The sequence below is a fragment of the Epithele typhae genome (genome assembly GCF_022376455.1).
Source record: "Epithele typhae strain CBS 203.58 chromosome Unknown BXZ73scaffold_98, whole genome shotgun sequence".
Lineage (NCBI taxonomy): Eukaryota > Fungi > Basidiomycota > Agaricomycetes > Polyporales > Epitheliaceae > Epithele > Epithele typhae.
In genome coordinates this window covers 90,619-112,914 of record NW_025954289.1, presented here as the reverse complement: position 1 = coordinate 112,914, position 22,296 = coordinate 90,619, and the positions used below count along the sequence as shown (strand labels likewise).

Below are 22,296 nucleotides of genomic sequence, written 5' to 3'. Positions count from 1 at the left end.
TGTACCAGCCGTGGCAGTGCTCTCCAACATGCCCGGGATCCCGCACATGTTCACCACGCTCGTCTCTCCACATTGAGCACTCGCACCGCTTTGCTACATGGCTGGATTTCCGGGCATGTTCAAACGTTGGCACCAAGGCTGAAGTACTGGTGCTCATGCTAGCCCTACCGGTGCCTGGTGTACCCCTAAGGCTGCTGGCCTTTCGAAAACCCCCTTCTATCGCGCGCATTCAACCACCCACAATTTCTGGGATACACGGCCCGTTTCAACCTCTACAACGTACGGGCTCAGAAAAATGCGGAAAAAAAAGCTTGGAATAATCTGGGTCTCAATGTGCGCGATCCATCCGGGCATTCGATAGCCAACATTCTGTGCTTTAGAAGCTCATCGCAGCCTCGCTTCTATCGTAGATCTCAATCGTGATTCAAAAATGGCGCTATTTTCTAGCCCTCCTCCAGTGCTTACCCAGATCCCCTTTGAAGAAGCCCTCTTCTATGTCCCGTTCGGTCGCACACTGTGACACAAACAAGCTGACACCAGTACTCCAGGACTGCGGTACGACCGGTCGGTCGAGCGACGCATTACAAGTCCCTGTAAGGAGGAAAACACGCGAAATCTGGCCCGATCTTAGGACGGTGGATAGCCACGACTCACAGCTATCCAGCGCACCAGGTTTCAGGACGAACGGAGCACACACCGAGGAGGTACGGTCGATGCAAGCTGGGGAACCAATTGCACTAGAAGTCGACGGTCACAGCTACGACAAGTGCACCGATGACCACCAAACTTGGCAGAGGGCTGTGGTCGTCAGCCTGGTACCAGGGTCACTAGTTGTTGCTGGGTGGGGGGTCGCTTTAAGCATGGACCGTACCAGGGGAATAAGAAACATAGGGTTCGCTTACAACGATCTTGTTTCTCTATAAAGCGCAAAAGATGCGGTCTGCCTCTGGTTTCACAGCACTGTGTCCATCTGATACTTGAAACCTGCGGTCAACCGCCCGTTTCTAGGTTTTTAGTGGTTGCGATGAACACTGGTGCGGTGCGATGACACTGGTGGTGCGATGAACACTGGTGCGGTGCGATGAACACCGGCAATCTGTTTCCTAAGTGGCAAACATGACACAAAACATGTGTCTGTCCATAGGTCTTCCTCACAACAATCTTGTTTCTCTCTCAAGTGCAAACCCTGCAGTCGACCAGTACCCTATCGACTCTGAGGTGCTTGTTCCTAGCCCTTACCCCCTTAGGGCAAGACGTGTGGCGCCTGTGCTTGCCCTAAGGTATTTGGCGTGGGGCCCTAACTCGAATGGGTTCTTAGAAAACCCCCTTCTATCCAAACCGCACGTCAAACGGACGCGATGGGTCGTGGCGGCGGTCGAAACAGTGGTGGAATGCGGAGGCCAGACAGCAAGAACGGGGCGAAAATGCCGCGGCTGTTGCAGGAGATGAGCTGGGCGTGCCGGCGCGCGGAAGGGTGCGTCGGAAAGGGCTTGACGACGAGAAGAAAAAGAACCCACCCACGTCTCAAACGAGCTCCGAACCGTCGAGAGAAGGGAGTGTCAAGTCGGCGGCGCAAGGGGCGCTCTTCTGTCGTACAAGACAACGCGCAAGGGACAATGGTGGGGCGGATCGCGGAACGGGTCGGCTCGTCGGAAAGAGGTGAAAAGCGCGCACAAAACGAACCCGGACGGGCGGCGGACTATTGCGAACTTGCAGGGGAACCAGGCGATAGTCGGCTGGAGGAGCATGTGAAGGGGCGCGAAGGTTCTGGAGGCGTTGGGGAAGTACTTGGGCGCCGATCGCGACGTGTAAGCACTTGCCGGGAAGCCTATGATGAGAGCTTGAAAACGGCGGTGCTTTCGTGCGAGAGAAGTCAGGATGGGCGAGATGCGAGGGCAGGACCGGGAGACGCAGGAGGATGGGAGAAGACAAGGCAGACGTACACAGATTCTGGCATCCCTGACGCAAATGTCCTCCGATCTTTACGGCCAAGAGCGCGTTCGAAAGCGTTCGACGACGCGCATCGAATGATGCCGGACGCGTCTTCTACGGTGGCGAGGTGGGCGAGATCGAGCACCGGGAAGAGGGGAAGGGAGGGCCAGCCGCAGGCGCTCTTGCACAGCGCACAGTGGGCGAGTGAGTGCGACAGGTGAGATGGTAGCGGGCGCGATCGAAAGGGGTTGACGAGGGCTAGCAACGCCCCAGCTTCCAACGCGATCGGAGCGGAAATGATGGGGCGGCGCATCGATTATGCCTGAGGATGACTGGAAGCGGCGGGGAGATGGAAGCGGCTCCCTTAGGTGTATGGCTGCACGTCTTGGCGGCGATAAGGGCGCATTCAATGTAGCATGATCAGGGGATAAAACTACCAAATCGCGTGCGGAACGGATGATAGACTGGGTCGTTGTGGTCAAAATGGCCATGGTCGAGGAGGGTGCAGATGGGGTGGAGGGCGATAATGTGGCGACTGTCGCGAACGAAGGGCTGGAAGTACCGGCGCGCACAAGGGTGCGTCAGAAAGGCCTTGAGGATGGTAAGAGAACGAACCCGGCCGCGTCGCAAACGGGCTCCGAACCGTCGGGGGACGAGGGCATCAAGTTGGCACCGGGGTGGGGGCTCTTCTGTTGCAAAAGACGACGCGCAGTGCGACAACGGCGGGGCAGATGGTGGGACGGGATGGCTCATTGAAAAGAGGGGAAATGAACGCACAAAACAAGCCTATGCGTCCCACAAAAGGTGAGGAACTCGTGGAGGGACGGGGTGACAGTCGGCTCGAGGGCGACCTCCGTGTTGAGGGCGGTCGTGATCGAGACGTAGTTCCACGACGACGGCACGCTCAACGACGCGGAGGGGCGCGCATGAAAGCCACTGACGACGAGCACAGAACGCGTCCGTCCGCACAAGAATCGGTGGTGGTTTCGCGGAGGAATTGGGTGGGAGATGTCGGGATGGGGAGGAGGGGGACTGCGTCTTCGAGCGCGACATCCCGGGGCGTCCAGCGGCGTAAATCGTTCGTGCATGGCACTATACAACGGGGGGACGAGCGTGTTCGAGCGCAACAAGAACGAAGAGCTTACCATGAAAACTGGCGGAGATACGTCAAGGTCTTCCCTAGCCTGGGCTCCCTGGGCTCCCTCTCGTGTGCTCGGACGACCATGTGGCGAGTTTGGGGTGTATCGACGCGTGAAGGGCCTTGATAGAGAGGGGGGAGTAGGACAGATCGAACGACACCAAGATCATGGCGAACGGACGGCGGGAAGGGGATGGATGGCGTGAGGAGCGTGTGGACATACCTCTGACTGCCCAGCTGGATTATGCGCGGGCATCCGCGCGCATTCCCACGTCGTCTCGGCGACACCTTGCTCTATTCCCGGACGTCCGCGCGCACAGGATGTTGGCGACGCGGGCTGCGGGCTGCGGGCGACGTGGGTGAAACGCGAGGCGCGGGCGAGACGGGAGATGCGGGAGAGGCGTGCCGCTGAGGACGCGGAGGTGGTGGTGGGCTACGCGAGGCGGATCCTGCCGATGAAGCGGAGGGCAGGTGGGCCGAGGGCGACGCGAGGTGGAGGAGGCAGAGGACGAGGTACAGGACGAGGTGGAGCTGGAGGAGGACAGGTGGGCGAGAAAGACGCAGCGAGTGGCAGAGGAGAACTCACCAAAAGGTATCGGAGCCGCGGGAGCTCACCGCGACCCCACAGAGCGGCCGCGAGCGCGAGCGCGATGAGGCAACGGCGACGTGGGGGCCAGGACGTGCGAGGGCGTGGCGGGCGACGCAGGCAACGCGGTTGACGTGGGCGGGTGTTGTGAACGACGTGGACGAGGGCGAGGCGGGGGATGTGGGGGCAACATGGGTGAGGGCGAGGCGGAGAGGTCTGGAGAGGAGGACGGGAACGTGAGAGGCTGCGTTTAACGATTGAGCGGCGTTGAACGTGCCCTTCACGAGCATGAATGGTATAGGTAGGGCGGCGGTACGGCGTGGCAAAGACAGTGGCGTATATTGAAGGAAGCACGGCGAGCACATTGGAGGATGTCTTGCCGGAGTTCGTGGAGCGCACGGATCGCGACGCGCAAGGCAGCGTTCGAATGGGGAGGTCGACGCGCACATACGCGCCTAATTGCGTGGTGAACGGACTCGGAACGAGCGAGAGGCGAGGGCGGGACTGGGGGATGCAGGAGGAAGGGAGAAGGCGAGGTGCACATACGCAGATCCCGACACCACCAACGCAAATCCTCTCCGAATCCTACGGCCAGAAAGGCGTTCGAAAGGTCTTGACGACGCGCGTCGAGTGGTCCTGGCTACGTCATCTACGGCGGCGAGACGGGCGAGATCGAGCACCGGAAGGCGGGGGAACGGGGCGCTAGCAGTAAGCTCTCTTGGGCAGCGCACAGCGGGCGAACGAGCGTGGCCTGCAAGACGGTGGCGAGCGCGATCGAAAGGGGTCGACGAGGGCTGTCAACGAAAAAATTGCAGCGCGATCGGAGCGGAAATGGTGGGGCGGCGCGTCGAGTTCATCCTGAGGATGGCTGGAAGCGGTGGGGAGAGAGAAGCGGCAGCCGCAGGTGAACGGCTGCGCGTCTTGGCGGCGGTAAGGGCGCGTTCAATGCGGCGTGAAGAGGGGAGACAACGTACAAAAACGCGTGCGGAACGGATGAGATATTAAGCCGTGGTGATCAAAATCGCCAGGGCCGAGGAGGGTGCAGATGGTGTGGAGGGCGGTGATGTGGGGGCTGTCGCGAACGAGAGGTTGGGCGTACCTGCGCACGTAAATGTGCGCCTGAAAGGCCTTGACAATGGTAAGAGAAAGAACCTGCTCGTGTAGAAAACGAGCTTCGGGCCGTCGAGAGACGAGGGCATGAAGTTGGCAGCCGGATGGGCGCTCTTCTGTCGCAGAAGACGACGCGCAGTGCGACAACGGTGGGGTGGATGGTGAGACGAGATGGCTCATTGGAAAGAGGGGAGATTCACGCACAAAAAAGGCCCATACGCCCTCGAACGGGGGAAAACTCATGGAGGGGCGGGGTGGTGGTCGGCTAGAGGGTGATCTGTGTCGAGGGCGGCAGTGATCACGACGTAGGTCAACGACGACGGCACGCTCCACACCGCGGAGGGGGACGTTTGAAAGCCACTAATAACGCGCAGAGAACGAGTCCGGCCGCGCAAGAATCGGCGGCGGTGTTGCGGACCAATAGGGTGGGAGATGTCGGGATGGGGAGGAGGAGACTGCGTCTTCGAGCGCAACGTTCCAGGGCGTCCCGCGGCACAAATCGTTCGCGCTTGGCACTATAGAATGGGGAAAACGAGGGCTTGCGAGCGCAACAAGAACGAAGAGCTTACCATGAAAACCAGCGGAGATGCGTCAGGTTTCCCCTCCCCTAGGCTCCCTGGGCGACTCTTCGGGGCTCGGACAGCTATGTGGCGAGTTCGGGGCGTATCAACGTGTGAGAGGCGTCAATAGAAAGGGGGAGGCAATACAGGTCGAAAGAGACTAAGATCGCGGAGAATGGATGGTGTGAAGGGGATAGATGACACGAGGAGTGGGTGGGCATACCTCTGATTGCCCAGCTGGATTACGCGCGGGCATCCGCGGGCATTCCCACCTGCCCCTTTCGGCGGCACCTGGTTCTACGCACGTATATCCGCGCGCACATCTTGCAGGCTCTTGTGCAGTCTCTAAAATGTCAGGGCTCGCCTCAGCGCGGCTGCGGTCCAGGACCACGCTCTGCGCGCGAGACACATACATCACGTGACCAGTGGCCTCGCGCGGAGAGCGCGGTCCAGGACCGCGATCGGACTCCGCGCAGGGCTCACATGTCACGTGTCTAGTTGCCTGCTGCTGCACGGCCGCGGTCCTGGACCGCACTTAGGCTCCACGCGAGGCTAACTGATCACATGATCAATGGGCCTCGCACGCAGAGCGCGGTCCAGGACCGCGGCGGCGCGGCAGCGAGGGAGTTCAACACGTGATCAGTTAGCCTCCCGAGGAGCCCGAGTGCGGTCCAGGACCGCGCTCTCCGCGCGAGGCCCACTGGTCACGTGTCCTGTTGTCTGCTGCTCCACGGCGCGGTCCTGGACCGCGCTCTGCGCGTGAGGCCCATTGATCATGTGATCAGTTGGCCTCGCGCGGAGCCCGAGTGCGGTCCTGGACCGCGGCCGTGCAGCAGCGGGCAACTAGACACGTGACATGTGAGCCCTGCGCGGAGTCCGACCGCGGTCCTGGACCGCGCTCTCCGCGCGCTCTCCGCTGATCACGTGTTCTGTTGTTCCCTGCAGCGCAGCCGCGGTCCTGGACCGTGCTTCGACTCCATGCAAGGCCCACACATCATGTGTCCTGTTGTGTCTTTCTAGCTGTCCTCTTTTGGCAATCACCACTCTCCCCCTTGCATCTTGCAGGTGCTCCTTCTCTTTCCTCTTTTAGTAATATGTGCAGTATCCTCTCCCTGTGCTTTCCTATTATAGTAATGTGTGCATTCACTGTCCTCCACTGTGTGCCCTGTCCTTCCCGTGTTTTCCTTTTATAGTAATTACTCTGTGTGCTCATTCCGCGTCACTGGGCGCTTATTTGGCGAACCACTGACCCTGGAGCTCTTCTATATAACCTAACGGGACGGATCACGTGATCAATCACGGGACCCATGACATCATATCAGGTGATCACTGACGTCATGTTCTAGGACATTCCAGAAGCGGCTATTTATAACCAATTGCCAATCTACCAATTGGAAATAGCTGAGTCAATCCCCGATCGGACATACATATCCCGGTCGGACATGCTGACTGCGACGTACGAGAATAGCAAACGAATGAGATCGTTGCGATTACGGTAAGTAGACCGTGACCTGATCCATTTGCAAGTATTAGTACACCAACTGACATACTCGAATATAGGCCTGATGAGACTGCATAAAGTCGAAAGGTCTCTGGCGGGGAAACCCCCAGATCTTGCCACTTTTCGAGTGCACTCTCTTCACCCGTAGCCGCAACGCTCCTCCGCTCGCTCCGCTCGCTACGTCGCTCGCGTCTACTCTCCCCCGAAACATAGGAATAAGTTTCATCTATCATAGTACATCTGGCTCCCCAGTGCTCTCTCAACAAATGTCTTACCAGATTATCACCAGTCGAGCAGAGCCCTACACTACGCAAGTCGATCGTGTCCGATCATTGGGCATCCGGTCCGACGATGTCTGGCGTCTGCTGAGCTGACATCATCCGCTTTCGCCAGGCGCCACAGCGCTCGATCGGCCGCCCCTCGTTTTGCTGATGGATGAGCGGGGTGGGGTGATGACAATAAATCGACATGTCCCACCAGTCAATATATACCTCGTCATCTTTGAGACCCATAGTGGTTGACAGTTGACCACAGCGGTACGTCGGACAAAGTACGGTGGTGCGCTTGAGCCTTGGGGCGTCCGACGTCGCGTCTGTGGCATGAGCAGGATCATGTGATCGCCAGAACCTCAACCATACACATGATACAACCACCCAGAAGGCATTCCTCAAATATCTCGACGTGCTCGCACTTTTATCACACAATAATCGGCATGCAGAGAGTATAGCGCATTTGAACTACGTTTTAGATGTTTCTACATGGAAAGAGATACATATACATGAGAACTCCATCAAACAGAGGCGAAGTGGGCATTTCGGAGGAGGGCGCTAAACGTTCTGTTTGTCATTGTTTGTATCGCCGTTCACGCCCTAAGCACTGAATTGCTCGCTGCGCTCGCAACTATGCTCCATGTGCCCGATGGATCGCAGACACTGTCTACGGATGTGCGCGCACCATCGCGCACATGGCAACTATGCTGTGTGAGGCACCCACAGTCCATGTGCGCGATGGTTCGCGCCCTTTTGGGTGGGCGCTAGTTCTACCCCTCATGCAGCTCTTACCCTCCGGACCTAAAAAAAGGCCTCTCTTATGCAAAGCTCAAGACGATCTACTCCAACCTGGCAGACCTCGAGGAAATCACTGGGTGGTGATGCCGACATTCCTGATCAGGAAGGGTGGAACGAGACAACTACGGCAGACTCGTTCTACGCTAGGAATACAATGAGTAGTGACGGGTAAACTATGAGTGTGTACAGTATATCAACTCCGCATCCAACCTCTACGACCTCTACACGCCCTCATCAGCATCGGGCTCGGTGGGAACCAGCGGTGCTGTCGACTGTGCAATCGTCGGGTCTGTCGGGAAATTGTCCTTGATGTCAAGCGTGTCCGCGTTCTCAGACACGCGGATCCGGACCCTGTCCCCGTCCCTGAGCAGGTGCGCAATAAGCACGCTTCCAGAGCCTCAAGAGCAGGTTTACATACCTAATCGTCCCGCGAAGCAGCTTCTGTGCGAGCGGGAAGAGCACCTCCGTGCGTACAATACGCGCGATCGCCCGCGCACCGTACGTCTCCGAATACCCGTGCTTCATCAACCACTCCCGTGCCGCACCGTCCACGTCCATCGTAATCCGCCGCGGCTTCAGACGCTCAGCAACGTCCGCTAGGCGGAGGTCGACGACCTGCAGGATGGACGCCTTCGAGAGCTTGTTGAAAACAAGCATCGAGTCCAGGCGGTTGAGGAGCTCGGGGGGGAAGTACTCTGTTGTGCGCTCAATCACTTCGTCGCGTGCCTCGGGCCTCACGACGCCATCTTCATTCGACGCGGAAGGATGGGCAAGGATGTCGGAGCCGATGTTCGAGGTGAGGCAGACGATTGTGTTCTTGAAGTCGACCTTGCGCCCCTGCGAGTCGGTGATGCTGCCCTCATCGAGGATCTGTAGGAGGATCATGGCGACGTCCTTGTGCGCCTTCTCAAGCTCGTCAAGCAGGATCACAGCTAGCGGCGCTCATCAGACGGGACTATCAAACACAACAAATAGAAACCTACCGTAAGGCCGGCGACGGACGGCTTCAGTGAGCTGACCCCCTTCTTCGAACCCAACATATCCGGGTGCCGCACCGATGAGGCGAGAGATCGTATGGCGGTCGTGGTACTCCGACATGTTGATGCTGATTCTGCAAGACTATTTGAGTACGATAAAGCGAGGAAAGAGACACAGCAACTTACAAGCCCCGCTGCTCATCGTTGAACAGGAAAGATGCGAGCGCCTTGCACAGCTCGGTCTTGCCAACACCAGTCGGACCGAGGAAAAGGAAGGAAGCGACCGGGCGATTGGGTGCCTGGAGACCAGCCCGGGAGATACGAACAGCATCGCTGACTGCCTCGACGACGTGGTCCTGGCCGACGACGCGCCTTCTCAGGGCGTCCTCCATCTACAAAAACTGTTAGCCCTTCGGGATGCGCCCAGATCAAAGATGAACGTACATGGACGAGTTTCTCCCTTTCTCCCTTCAGCAAGCTCTGGACAGGGATTCCAGTCGCCTTCGCCACAACACGCGCAATGTCCGCGCTCGTCACCCGATCGTGCAGCATCGCCAAAGAACCCTCCACGTTCTCCCCGTCGACCTTCTCCCGCTCGCTCTCCGTCGGCAACTGTCGCTCGAGTTCTGGGATAGTCGCGAACCGCAACCTCGACGCCTTTTCGTACTGGCCCTGACGTTGCGCGATCTCGAGCTCGCGCTTGGCCTCCTCAAGGCGCTCCTTAAGCTCCTTGTTCTTCTCCAGCCGCGCGCGTTCGCCTTGCCACACCGCGGTCAGCTTCTCCGCCTCCTCACGCCTCTGCTTGAGCTTGGCCTCGACCGCGCCGCGCCGCTCGACGCTGAAGACGTCGTTCTCGTTCCGGAGTGACTCGCGCTCGATCTCGAGCGTCATGATCTCGCGGTCGAGCGCCTCGAGCTCGTCGGGCTTGCTCTCCTGCGCGAGTCGGAGCGCGGACGCGGCCTCGTCGACGAGGTCGATCGCTTTGTCTGGCAGGAAGCGGTCGGAGATGTAGCGTGATGAGTAGACAGCTGCGGTGACGAGCGCGGAGTCAGAAATGCCGACTCCGTGGTGGACTTCGTAGCGTGGCTTGAGGCCGCGGAGGATGGAGATGGTAGCTTCAACTGACGGCTCTTCAATTTGCACAGGCTGGAATCGCCGCTCAAGCGCTGCGTCCTTTCCGATCGTCTTGCGGTACTCATCGGCTGCGTTGCGCGGTCAGCAAGCGAACAGGGGACCACGGCCAGAGCAGACATACGTGTTGTTGCGCCAACAAGCTGGAGACCGCGCGCGAGAGCGGGTTTGATCATTTGACCAGCGTCGATGCTGCCTTCAGCCTTACCAAGATTGAAGAGCGTGTCTGTAGAACAATGAGAACGCGAAGAGGCACGACGAAAAGCACACGTACGAAGCTCGTCAATGAAACAGATGACATTTCGCGCCTCGTCCTCGATGTCCTTAATGAGAGACTTGAACTTCTCCTCGAACGCACCGCGGATCCCCGAGCCGGCCATGATCGCGGCGAGGTCGATCGAGAGTACGCGCTTGTTTTGGAGGACTGCAGGCGCGTGACATCAGACAAGAACACGCATACAGCCATCTACAGAGCATACCTCTGGGACTTCCTTCGCGACAATGCGCTGCGAAAGCCCTTCGAGGATCGCAGTCTTTCCGACACCAGGCGGGCCGATGAGCTACACAACGGTATGTGAGCAAGAGCTGGTGCGGTATCACGAATCTGGGACTCACAACCGGATTCGACTTGGTGCGACGAGAGAGGACTGCGGAACATAAGCATGACGCAGGAGAACACGAGAGTAGTGCTCACTTTGGATGGTCCGCCGAATCTCCTCGTCGCGGCCGATAGTAGGGTCGAGCTTGCCATTCCTCGCGAGCTCTGTGAGATCGACGCTCTGCCAAAGGCCGGTCAGTTCTACAAACATTATAGAAAATAAGGCGGGAAAAAGCGAGCATTCATGGCTCGAAGATGGAGTGCACGGCTCACGGTGCGTAGCAGGGGTGCATATATGGAAGGATGAAGAGAGGACTTACAAATTCCTTCAAAGCATCACCTTTCTGCCGCTGTTGCCCCATCTGAAACCCGGGGAACCCGCCCATACCTCCGCCAGGGGGTCCCTGTGCATATCCTCGGGCCGAGATGAGGGCAGGTCGTGATGCTATTGAAATGCATGGTGAAAGTCGGGAAAGTGGGGCGCGGCGGGGAAGAGCTGAGAGTCCTGGCTGAGCGATGGGGAGACGTGAGACAAGAGCGAGTTGTGGACGTGCGAGCTGTTTTCTGAGCATGAAAGAGGTGGGAAATGCAGATGGAGCAGTGAACTTTCAAAGCAATGGAGGAGGAGGAGGAGGAGGAGAGATGGCAGCGGTCGCAGCCAAGGTGCTTAATATATAGGCGCGCGCGTCCCCCGGTCACAATCCACTGGCGCTTGGTGGAACTTCCCAGATCTTTCGTCGGGCGGGCGACGACTCGACACGCCCTGCCGACAAGTTTGGAAATTCAAGTCTGAGGTATCGTTCTGCGTCCATTATAAGGTGTCGTTGGTATAGTACAGGCCCGAAGCACGATACTACTACGAGAATCCGTGAATTACGGCCTCGAAGGTCGCAAACGTTACCATATTTACTGGGATCGCTCTTCATATGCTCCGTCAGAAAGGTTTTGCAGCGTGCTAGGGAGACGCACCTTACGAGTGTCGGTGCAAGTCCGCGGAAGAACACGCCCACGCCTTCTGCGCGATACGAAGCAACGATCGTCGTCCACGTCGTCCGGTACGGATTCCCTGGCTCTGCCGCGACAGTACTCTGCACGCGCGTCTTGACCACGTCGAACGGGAAGGTCACGATCCACCCCGCGACCCCCGCGATGCCACTCGCGGTGAGGAGCGCGGTCCACGAGTGCGACGCGACGGCAGCCTCGACCTCACCCTCGCGCGTCTTCGCGGGCGCGTGTGGCGCATGCGGGCGCGGCCAGTAGCGGAGTGTGGCCTCGTAGGCCGTGAAGTATGCGCCATATCCAATGTCACGGAGCGCGGTCGCGGTGATGCCGCGGTAGAAGCCGCGTAGGCCGTGCGTGCGCCATATGTGCCGGATGACGTCCAGATCGCTCTGTGGCGGGGAGGTGGGGGTGCGGACGAGACTCTGTTGGTGCACCTTGATGAGCTCGGCGGGGGTGGTGATCAACCTTAAAGAGCGCGAGCGAAAGGTCGGTCGAAGTGGAGAACAGAGGCGAATGGAGACGTACGATGAGAGGATGCCGGTTCCTGCACCTGCGAGGTTTATTTGGGTGAGTGTAGGAGTCGCGTTATCATCGTCTAACTGAGCGCGCAAAAGAGAGCGGTACGACGAAAAGACTATCCCATTCAGAGGCGGGGCGCCGGCCTGTGGGCGAGTGAGATGATGGGCGTGCGAGGCAACAGAGGGAGGAGCTTACGAGTGGGGCAGCAATACCGCGGTAGAGGCCTCGTATTCGTTCTTCGCGTACAATCGTAAAGAAAGCATGAAAGGTAGAGCGGTACTTGGACGCAATGTGCGGACTCTGGAAGCGCACTTTGACTGCAGAACATGTTCGATTTCGACTGCACGCTGAAGGGGACAAGATAACGCACCGGTGTCAAACGGGTATCCCACAGCAACCGCCGCCATTCCTGCACAGTGTCCAATCTCAGCTTGCAGGCCACCGGTTCAAGTCCTGAATGAGCTCCAACATACCGGCCACCGTTCCAGCGAGGAAGTCGACGGCGGGGCTGACCTCTGTGAGCATTCAGTTACTCAGCGAAAAATGAGTGAGATACGCCAAGCGATGCGCTCACCCATAAGCTTGCTGTCCGGGGCATCGGACATGGCGCGCGGGTCCGGGATGCGGAAGAGGAGGGGAGGTCCAGTTCGGATGAGGTCCGACACGGAGGTCCAAGCGCCCACGACATCATCACCCTCCGCGTGCCGCCCAGCGAGCGCAGCTGCGCCCAGCTCTTGCAGCTTGCTTCCCTTCCACCACCACCCTCGCCTCTCCTCTCGCCTCTCGCCTTCCCCGATACAAAACCGAACGTTCAGGTGAGCGTCGCCCCGATGTCTCTTCAAGTGAACCTGTCCGGCAGGGAACTCTCGGAGGCGTACCAGAACGTAGTCAACGCCCGTGGTGTAGATTGGGCGATCTTCACCTACGACAAGGGCACCAACGACCTCAAAGTCCAGGCGACTGGAGATGGAGGTCTCGAGGAGCTTCAGGAGGAATTCTCCGACGGCCGGTGCGTCCCTATCGTTCTCCGCCCGTTCTCGGTCCCAACCCGTCCGTCAGCATGCAGTATGCGTTCGCGCGCGTGAAGGATCCCAATGTACGTTCGCGCGATCTGCATTACGTCCAGCACACTAACGCCCGGTTCAGAGCACGCTCCCCAAGTTCGTCCAGATCAATTGGTGCGGTGACGGTGTCCCAGAGGCCCGAAAGGGTCTCTTCCACACCCACTCCAGCGCAGTGGCAAGATTCCTCCGCGGGACCCACGTCGTAATCAGCGCCCGAAACGAGGTACGCAAATATGGTTATCGACTCGTCTTCGCATTCCAAACGCGCATACAGGAGGATGTCACTCCCGAGCTCATTATGTCTCGTGTCGAGGCCGCCTCTGGCGTCAACTACACCGCCCAGAAGGAAGCCCCGCGCAAGTTCGAGCCCATCGCTCCCGTTGGGACAGCCTACATCCCCGTGGGCAAGGTTGATATCAACGCTCTCCGTGCCGCTGCGCCCCCGCCCGCCTCCGCTGCGTCCAAGCCTCTCCCCGCTGCGTCCCGTCCCGTCCCCCCAACGGCTGCGCGACCTGTACCCGCAGCAGGCGGAGCGTTTGGACGGCTTGCTCCGGCTGTGAGCAGAGCTCCCGCAGACGCATGGGCAGAGAAGACAGCAGTTTCGCGCCTCCTCCGCCCCCGCCAGCTGCGTCTCGCCCGCCCGCAACCATCCCGAAACCTACGGCTCCTGCGCCTTCGGTGAGTGATTGGTAGTTTGATCTTGCATTTGCGGTGAAGTGACGATACGCGGCAGCCTGCAGCCAGGTTCTCCCCTGCCGCCTCTGCACCCGTTGTTTCGTCTGTCACGCCTACGAAGCCGGCCGAAGACGACAAGATTGGACCTGTGGGGACCGCATACACGCCCATCAAGCTGCAACCCAAGAGGCTTGTTAACCCCTTCGCCACTCGCCAGACCGAATCGGAGACCGCGACTGCCCCGCCCAAACCTGGTGCTGGGCTGGTGGCGCGAAGAAGCTGACCTGGACGGAGCGTCAAGCTCTCGCGAAGAAGCAACAACAAGATGAGGAGACCCGCGCGCAAACGGCATTGGGCAGCCAGCCTATGCCTCCACCCGCCCCTGCCTTCCGTCCGCCAGCTGCCTCTGCCGCCCCGATCAGAGCACCTTTGCCACCGAGAGCGTCTGAGCCTGAAGAGGAGGAGGAAGAGTACGAGGCTCCAGTGAGTACCACTTTGGCGGATCGTCGTACGGTGCTCATGCTTGTGAAAGCCGCCTCCCGCCCCTCTCCCAACCGCGAGCCGACCTCTTCCAGCGGCCTTTCCCGCTGCGGAACCTGCCCCTCCGCCTTCGCCTCCGCCTCCGCCTCCACCTCCACCTCCACCGCCGGCCATGCACGAGTCCGAGCCCGAGGCAGAAGTCGCGCCGCCTCCGCCCCCGGTAAGGTTCTCCTTCACTTACGTTTGATAAGACTTATTTATGCTCTGCGTCTCTTAGCCTCCGCCTCCGCCTCCGCCTCCGCCTCCCCCGCCGCCTGTCGCTCCTGTCGCGGCCGCCGCCGCGGTCGGTCTCTCTGCTGGCGCGGTGATGACCGCGGCTGTCATGACGGAGCCAGTGTCAGAGCCGGAACCTGAGCCTGCGCACGCCCTGAGGCTGTCGTCGGCCAGGGTGTCTGTGCGATTGTCCAGTACTCGTACGAGGTGCGCATTCCGAAGGTCATTCTTCCTCGGCCGAGACTGACCCCTAGCTCGTCCTCAGGCCCAAGAAGACAATGAGATGGACCTCAACGAGGGTGAGCTCATCGAGCAGATCGAGCAGCTCGACGAAGGCTGGTGGTCTGGCGTCGGTCCCGATGGCAAGCAGGGTCTCTTCCCCTGGTACGTCAACCTTGCCGGTCACCACGTGGTGATCGTCTCTTACATCGCATGTAGCCAACTACGTTGAGATTGTCGAGTCGCAAGAGGTCGCAGCACCTGCCACCCCTCCGCCGCCCTCTCCGCCGCCTCGCCGCTCCACCTCCCGCGCCGCCTCCGCCCCAAGCCGCCGCGGAGCCTGAACCTGAGCCCGCTGCGGAAGAAGACCTCGGCTCGTGGGCCGTCGCCCTGTACGAGTGCGTGCTTTCGACTCGAATGACCCTCCTTTGCCGACGCTGACGACCTCTGTAGCTACGACGCGGGCGAGGACAACGAGATTTCGTTCAAGGAAGGCGACAGGATCACGCAGATCGAAGCCACCTCTGACGACTGGTGGTCCGGCATGGATCCTCACGGCAGCGTCGGCTTGTTCCCTGGTACGTTGGCTCCTGGCTCCGTGGTTTGCTGCTCTCTGACTCGGTGATGCGACAGCCAACTATGTCGAACTCCAGGCGTGAGTGTCAGTGGGACTCTCAGGGATATGTGGAGGTGTAATAACGAGAGGAATGTACATCAACGACTGGAACGCTACAAACTAAATCTGACCACATGACTTTTCAATCTCGAATGAACGCGCGCTTCTATCCGGTGACCGCCACGCATCCCAAGCAGTGGACACTCTACGATACACCGAAAACTTGATCCGGTCCTCGACGGGCGAAAATGTCTTCTCGCCCGGTGGTGCGGATGGCGTCCCGAACGGCATCTGTGCGACGAGCTCCCACGTGTCGGGCAGACCCCAGGCGGCGAGGACCTGAGGGGTGATGAGCGGCGCGTAGTGTTGCAGCGACGCGCCGAGGCCCTCGTTTTCGAGCGTGGTCCAAACAATGAACTGGAGCATGCCCTGTCGTTTGCGCAGAAGGTCAGCGAGCGGACAAGAATGCGCGGTGCACACCGCGCGTGGGAGGGCCCGGTGAGCATAGGAGAGACGGGACGCACACTAGTGTGCTGCGCCCAGCCGGGGAACTTGTCGGCGTAGGACGGGTACGCGGTCTGGAGCGCGGTGACCGGGGCGGAGTCCTCGAAGAACAGGACGGTGCCGTGGCCGGCGGCGAAGCTGCTCGTGACCTTGGCTTCGGTCATCTCGTACTGCTCGGGGGAGACTTTGGGCTTGAGCGTATGGAGGACGATCTGCCACAGCTTCTGGTGGGCGTCGCCGAAGAGCACGACGGCCTGAGCGCGTGGCAGGCACCACGTCAGCGTGGTCGTGAGAGGAAAACCAGCGCACGCACGCGGGACGACTGCGCGTTGAAGGAGGACGGGACGTGTTTGACGGCGTCGGCACGATCTGCACGACCTTGTCGTCAGGGATGGGCGATTCCGAGGTGATAGTGTAGATCGACCGGCGTGTTTTGACGGCGGCGAGGAACGCATCGGATGTTCCAGTCGAAGAGACATCTGAGGAGGCGGAGGTTTGGGCGGTGTTGAAGGCCTGCTGGAACGGTTCGGTGTTGAAGAGGAAGGCGAGCAGGAGGACAACTACGGCGCCCACGATTGGGAGTACGCCAGAGAACGTGCCTCCGCGAGCCTGGGGCCTCGCGCTCGGAAGTGTTGCACCGTCCGAGGCATGCCCTTTGCGCGTAGATTCTGACGACGTCATGAGCGTACGCAAATGTGTATTGACTTCAGGAACATCAGATACAGAGCGCAACAAATGCGTGCTGACGTAGGACTCACTGTCGGTTATGTCGACACGGACGACAAGGTTGTAGAGAGGGACGCGTCTGAATCTGGCCTGTGTGCGAACTGCGGCTGGCCCTAGTGCGAGGTGCGAGTCCGGTGAGTCAGCTGCTGACTAAGCGAAATGACATACTCAAGTTCCACGGATATTAGGCTTCTGCACGACGATACTGGGAACGGATTCATCACGTGTGGAGCGCACCTTCTTGCCTCCCGCGCCGCATTTCGGCTGCAGCGCAGGATAAGGTCGATTGAGAGCTTCCTGAATTTGAGCCGCAAAAACGCCGGAGTGGGAGGTTCGCCTTAAGCTTCCTGTCGGCGGGGCGGGCGCGGACGCATGAGCTCTACTATGCACAACCCATTGCGGATTGCCTGGGCTGCTGCAGGCGCAGGATCACCCTTCAACGTCATACGTACATGGTATCGACGTCCTCCCAGCCCGGATTTCCGTCATCATCTGCGATAACCTCCGGCGACGATACCCGGCAGGACTACTCAGTCCTGATAGATGACACCTGAGCACTGGGCGTAGAAATCGTGAGGCGTGGATCGAGAACTCACGCGAGCTTCACACGCCGCGCTGCAATTATACACGTTTCAGTGCGGACATGTTCTTGCAGCGGTAGGTCTTGATCCTGTAATGCACGTTACGCCGCTCCCGTTTGGTACGAGCGATATACGTTTCACAGTGCCGAAATCTGTTCAAAGACCGGTGTGATCCAAATATCGATGCCCACGGGAGACACGTCCCGACCCAGTCGGCGATGCGCAAGGCGACGCGAGGGACGAAGTCGTCTCCGGCGATGAATTTCAATGGCAAAGTGCGCGGCATTGTAGATCAGCGGCCCATCGGTGTTCTCGGCGCAGCGATCGCCACGGCTTCGCGCGGCATCTAATCGCATGTACGCCATGGCTGCGATGGCAAAATCGAAGGCGTACAATGGGAGCAGATTGAGTCATTGACGTAGGGACGTAGGACGGGGCCTGCGCTCCTTCGTTTGGTGGTCATAACCATCGAAAGCGCCAGGAACTGTGATCCGAGCAGCGATCGTTGCTTTGAACCATGCGGGTTTTCCGGGCGAAGAAAAACGTCAGAACGCGAACAGGATGGACCTGAGAAAGTAGGAACTGTAACGGTGCGTTTCTTGCGGGAAATCTCCTCGGTGGGGATACTTCATAGTAGAACCCAAGGATCTTGAGCTCTAAGGTGTGTATGACGCCCATGACATCGCTGGCCGCTTCTTGTTTCAAGGCGAGCAGTCTGCAGACGAACGGGAAGCAGTCTGGGATATGCGGATCTATAGGGTGGCGAGGAGATGCCTGGTAGGAGCGGCCGCCGGCGAAAGCAACGTGCGCAGCCGTGTGCCAGACGTGCCGCCGGCCGATGCCGGTCGACCCAGCCTGTGCCTGCAAAGCGCCGATGGAGATGATCCAGTGCGAGTTGCCACACACCGCTAGCCCATTCACCGTGAGCTTTCACTAGAGGATACATTCCATGATGACCCAGGCTGACATTTTTCCAGCCATTCGCAACATGTCGCTCTACGCGAAGCCTCGACTCCCACATGAGCTTACCGACCTCGTAGTCGACCATCTCCACGATGACTGGGCCACCCTTCTTGCATGCATCGACACAGGTTCCAATTCGCCCCTATGCCCACGATCAAAACTACGCATTAGCAACGCTACCCTCAAGATATTCGAAGACCCTGACCCCTATCCTGACGTCCAAGCGTTCCTCCACACGGTTGTACTTTCGCCATCCATAGCGACTCTGATCCGCTCGCTTCATCTCATCGGCGTGCTATTAGTGGCTCCCGGCGAGGGCATAAGCAAAGAAACTCGAGATAAACATCCCCTACCTCAAAGGTTTGACCTCTCCCACCTCATCAATCTACGGAGCTTCATTGCTTCCCATGTCGACATGGAACTTGTAGCCCCGCTCCTTAGTGGCATAGGCGGACTCACGTCTGTCGAAGAACTTTCCCTTTCGCACACCAATCGCTGGCTCACGTATCCTCCCACAGTCATGACCGTTTTTGACAGTGCCACATTCAAACCACGCCTCAAAATATTCCCCCTAATTTACCCTGATCCCAACCTATTGGCATGGTGGCGATCTCTGTCCCGAGCCATCGTTACGTACCCGGCCGGTCCGCCGGAAATCAATCGTCTTGAGTGTCTTACATTCCACGTCGCAGGCTCTATCACATACGATCGTCTCCTGACTCGCGTATTCGCGGCCAACACTTGACAACACTCGACATCGTCATCTCCACTCTTTTTATCAACTCAGAGATAGGGATTGAAGGTATGTTTCCACACGCGCACTTCCACTCGTCGGAACTGAATCCGCGCCAACAGAGAGACTCCCCAGTATACTCGGAGCGTGCCCTGCCTTGAGATCGCTGAGTCTTCACCACCACCCTTCGAACAAAGCGGCAGACCCTCACGTGCATCGCGGGCTCCTCCTTCGTCTCTCCGACGTCATCGCACCAAAAGGCGAGAGCGCGACCAGCTTCCAGGCACTCGAAACGCTCACGCTCACGCTCCGCGCGTCGGACGACAAAGGGCTCCTGCAGAGGCAACCCGAGAGTCTCGCCCCGTTCGACATCCTTGTGCGGGAATTGGGAACACCGAGGCTTTCGGCACTCCGTCGCGTTGATGTCATTATTGCGTGGTTCCGTGGCGGCGACAATAATCAAAGCCAAGGACACGAAATGAATCCACGCACTAAGGAGATGGATAGGTGGGACGAGGTGGTGAGTGTGGTCGGCACGAAGCTCGAAACCCTCCGACGCGGAGCGCGAGTGGTGGAAACGTCGGCCAAGCTGGTGAAGCACTCGTGGTAACGTTTAGCATGCGCGGTGTCTTATTTGCATGTGTCGCCGTGAATGGTGGGCCCACGTTCCTCTCATTTAAACGCAAGTTGGCGTTCATCAGGGTCGCAGTACATAGGCAACACGGAAGAAGGTGTTGATGCGTTTATTTGGATATCTTTGGAGGTTTTGATGCGCAGAAGAGGAAGTGAATGCGACGGATCGTCTGTGACCCAGCTGGTGCTCCCTGTATTACTGCTTGTATTAAGACAACGTTCATGACGCACATATGGCTTCTCTGACTTCCATGAGTCCCGCAAGCGTACTGAAGTTCATAGAAGCCTTCCGATACCAGTACCATTTTGCAAGGAAAATACCTCGAAACACACACAAGCGACAGAGGACATATGGCCTCCCATTCCAGCGTACAAGTCTAGGAACGTGAACTTCGAAGTCCGTGCCCCAGCCATCGGACCATCCCGCGACAAATTATTGAAAGGTCTCCACCTCTACTTCGACGCTCACACCACCTCTTCGAACGCGGAAAAAAAAGCTTGCCTCTCAATTTCGCCGTGTTCGGCTACGGCTCGACCTCCTTCGGCCATTGGCCCTACCCGCATGCGCGTTCCGGGCGAGGAAGCTGCAGCCTCACTCGCACGCGCCGGAAGCCAGCGTCCGCCACCGCGCGGAGCGCGAGCACTTGCGCCCCCACAGGGACGCGGCTGGTGGGGCCGGCGAGGTACGGAAGGAGGTAGGACGCGGACGCGTTCGTCACATGGAGGGCGTACGTGCACGCAACAGGCCCACGAAGGGTTTCCACGCGTCATCTCCGACTCTTGGCGTCAGGATAAACGGGAGGCGAGAGGGCAGATATGAAGGTCACCGAGATGCGCGTGTGGAGCGAGAGCAGGCGGCGGACGAGGCGGCGGCGGCGGCGTACACGTGTGTAACGAACTTTAGAGTTTGTGCCCTGGGATGCGCGATTCCGGGAATGCAACCCCGTACATCTAGTCGAGGTGCGGACGTACCTAGGTCCTCCTTCTGCTCCGCGGCCAGGGTCTGCACTTATCTCAAGCATCCCGGCATACGTGCAATGTCAATGGCATTGGGAAGACTCGCGCGGCCGCGAGTCGCCGTGGGTGGCTTCCAACTGCCGGCTGGCGGTCACACTCGCACTGCTCAGTCCTAGACAAGATTCCACGGGCCCCTTAATTCAAATGCAAGCATGGTCCAACTGTCCGTACTCAGAAGTTAATTTACCTCGGACGGGGGCATTCTACAGGTAGAAAAGGCTCCCGAGGATGTAGCCCGTGTCGATGTCAAAAAACCCAGGGACGGCCATCGAGATGTTCTGCTGCTCCGTCGCAAGAGTGGCGGCGTCGAAGTTGCGGTAGATCGCGTCGATCTTGTTGAACGCATCTAGAAGGAACCTGTAGTTCCAGGCACATGGCGCGGTTAGATTGTGGCAGCGCGCACGTTAGCGCGAGGTGAGACCCACGGGAGGTTGTTGATCACGTCCGGGGCCGGCAGGAGCGTGTGCACGTCGTAGCCCGGGTTCTCGAAAGACGCGTCGAGCGCGCACGTCGCTTCGCTCTCTGAGTATAGTAGCTGCATGCGGAACGGTCAGATCAGTCTCGAGTGTCATATATAGACGTAGGACACCCGACTAACCGCGCCGATCGCACCAAGCTCATGTGCGCGCGTAAGGACGTCCTCATCTGCCGCGTTCCCGGTGTTATCACACGAAACAAACGCAATCCAAGGCGTCACCGCTGCACGACCGCGTCGCATATCAGCACCGTTGCACACGTTCTCGGAGCCGCGTCGGTTGCACGTACAAGCATCAGTCGCGCTCTCGCCCATCGCGTCGTTGAAGTTCACGAAAGCGCCCTGGTCACCAAGTCAGCAACCCGAAAGGATTAAAATTCAAGGAGGCCCGACGCACGATCTCGGACTTGGTCGTGTTCGGCTTGGGCGACACGATTTTCGTGATACCGTCGAACCGCCCGGGCGGGTTCCAGAACGCCTGCAGGTTTCCGTCGGGAAAGCTGTCGAGCGAGGCGACGTCGTTCGTCGGCGTCGCGGGAACGAAGGCGTGCACAGGCGCGGCAAGGAACGCGACGAGAAGGGTAAAGGCGGAGAGCATGCTGTGAACGATCTTCGTGGGTCGTGAAAGTTGAAGGTGGAGGGAGGTGGTGCCCGCTGCCAATGTTCTCGTCAGCTTTATATACACTCCCACTAGACCGAAAGGCACGTTTTGAAAGGGACTGAACAATCAAAAATACAAACATCAGCTCCTTCCTCCTTGCATCGCCCCCCCCATTCAAATGCAGACACTCACCGGCATCCTTCGCCCGTCTGTCTGTCACATCTGTCAAGATTCCCCACAAACGGGCCCCCGACGCCGCACAGCCGCCCGCGCAAAAGTTCCTTCATCGCTGGGGGAGATGAAACGGAGTGCACGATAGTGTGTAGCGGCGGGTGTTTGATATCCGGTCTACGCACGGAACCTGAAGACAACTGCTTGAAGGCCGGAAGCAGTGGCGCCGAGTAACTTCGGCGGCGGAGACGCCTGGTCCGTGGGCAGCCTTCCTTCTAGTACCAGGGGAGTCCGTGTGGTCGGGGGAAATGGCAAAAGTAACCCAGACGATCGAGTAGTAGAGCGTACGGTAGGTCATCTGCGCGGCTTAAACATCACTTTGACACTCATATCGGTAACTTGCTTTGCTGTACCCCGCGAGTTCTCTACAGATGTCACGGCAGG

The 22,296-nt window shown here is 58.9% G+C and overlaps 5 protein-coding genes across 5 annotated transcripts; 1 reads left to right on the top strand and 4 right to left on the bottom strand.

The window, feature by feature from the left end:
• Nucleotides 1-8,115: 8,115 nt before the first annotated feature.
• On the bottom strand, nucleotides 8,116-11,172 carry BXZ73DRAFT_55659 (P-loop containing nucleoside triphosphate hydrolase protein; the record flags this gene model as incomplete). The annotated part of the gene is made up of 11 exons (XM_048021382.1): nucleotides 8,116-8,257; nucleotides 8,313-8,826; nucleotides 8,878-9,005; nucleotides 9,058-9,263; nucleotides 9,316-10,073; nucleotides 10,127-10,228; nucleotides 10,277-10,426; nucleotides 10,463-10,562; nucleotides 10,618-10,649; nucleotides 10,697-10,781; nucleotides 10,921-11,172. 11 exons carry the CDS (start codon nucleotides 11,170-11,172, stop codon nucleotides 8,116-8,118), a joined length of 2,469 nt encoding a protein of 822 aa, XP_047872126.1.
• A 284-nt stretch (nucleotides 11,173-11,456) lies between these two features.
• Nucleotides 11,457-12,726, bottom strand: BXZ73DRAFT_93016 (mitochondrial carrier; the record flags this gene model as incomplete). The annotated part of the gene is made up of 7 exons (XM_048026563.1): nucleotides 11,457-11,520; nucleotides 11,570-12,067; nucleotides 12,128-12,264; nucleotides 12,317-12,438; nucleotides 12,492-12,530; nucleotides 12,595-12,636; nucleotides 12,696-12,726. The coding sequence occupies 7 exons, from the start codon at nucleotides 12,724-12,726 to the stop codon at nucleotides 11,457-11,459; spliced, it is 933 nt and encodes a 310-aa protein (XP_047872125.1).
• A 225-nt stretch (nucleotides 12,727-12,951) lies between these two features.
• On the top strand, nucleotides 12,952-15,491 carry BXZ73DRAFT_107070 (uncharacterized protein; the record flags this gene model as incomplete). The annotated part of the gene is made up of 14 exons (XM_048016825.1): nucleotides 12,952-13,130; nucleotides 13,181-13,217; nucleotides 13,268-13,408; nucleotides 13,460-13,699; nucleotides 13,761-13,863; nucleotides 13,926-14,125; nucleotides 14,155-14,343; nucleotides 14,393-14,560; nucleotides 14,618-14,734; nucleotides 14,788-14,820; nucleotides 14,879-14,997; nucleotides 15,075-15,230; nucleotides 15,286-15,410; nucleotides 15,466-15,491. 14 exons carry the CDS (start codon nucleotides 12,952-12,954, stop codon nucleotides 15,489-15,491), a joined length of 1,833 nt encoding a protein of 610 aa, XP_047872124.1.
• A 77-nt stretch (nucleotides 15,492-15,568) lies between these two features.
• BXZ73DRAFT_107069 (Nitroreductase-like protein) lies at nucleotides 15,569-16,633 on the bottom strand (the record flags this gene model as incomplete). Its single annotated transcript, XM_048016824.1, has 3 exons — nucleotides 15,569-15,877; nucleotides 15,973-16,206; nucleotides 16,262-16,633. 3 exons carry the CDS (start codon nucleotides 16,631-16,633, stop codon nucleotides 15,569-15,571), a joined length of 915 nt encoding a protein of 304 aa, XP_047872123.1.
• A 4,175-nt stretch (nucleotides 16,634-20,808) lies between these two features.
• BXZ73DRAFT_82024 (uncharacterized protein) lies at nucleotides 20,809-21,678 on the bottom strand (the record flags this gene model as incomplete). Its single annotated transcript, XM_048023629.1, has 5 exons — nucleotides 20,809-20,962; nucleotides 21,031-21,140; nucleotides 21,204-21,304; nucleotides 21,371-21,422; nucleotides 21,478-21,678. 5 exons carry the CDS (start codon nucleotides 21,676-21,678, stop codon nucleotides 20,809-20,811), a joined length of 618 nt encoding a protein of 205 aa, XP_047872122.1.
• Between the last annotated feature and the right edge of the window lie 618 nt (nucleotides 21,679-22,296).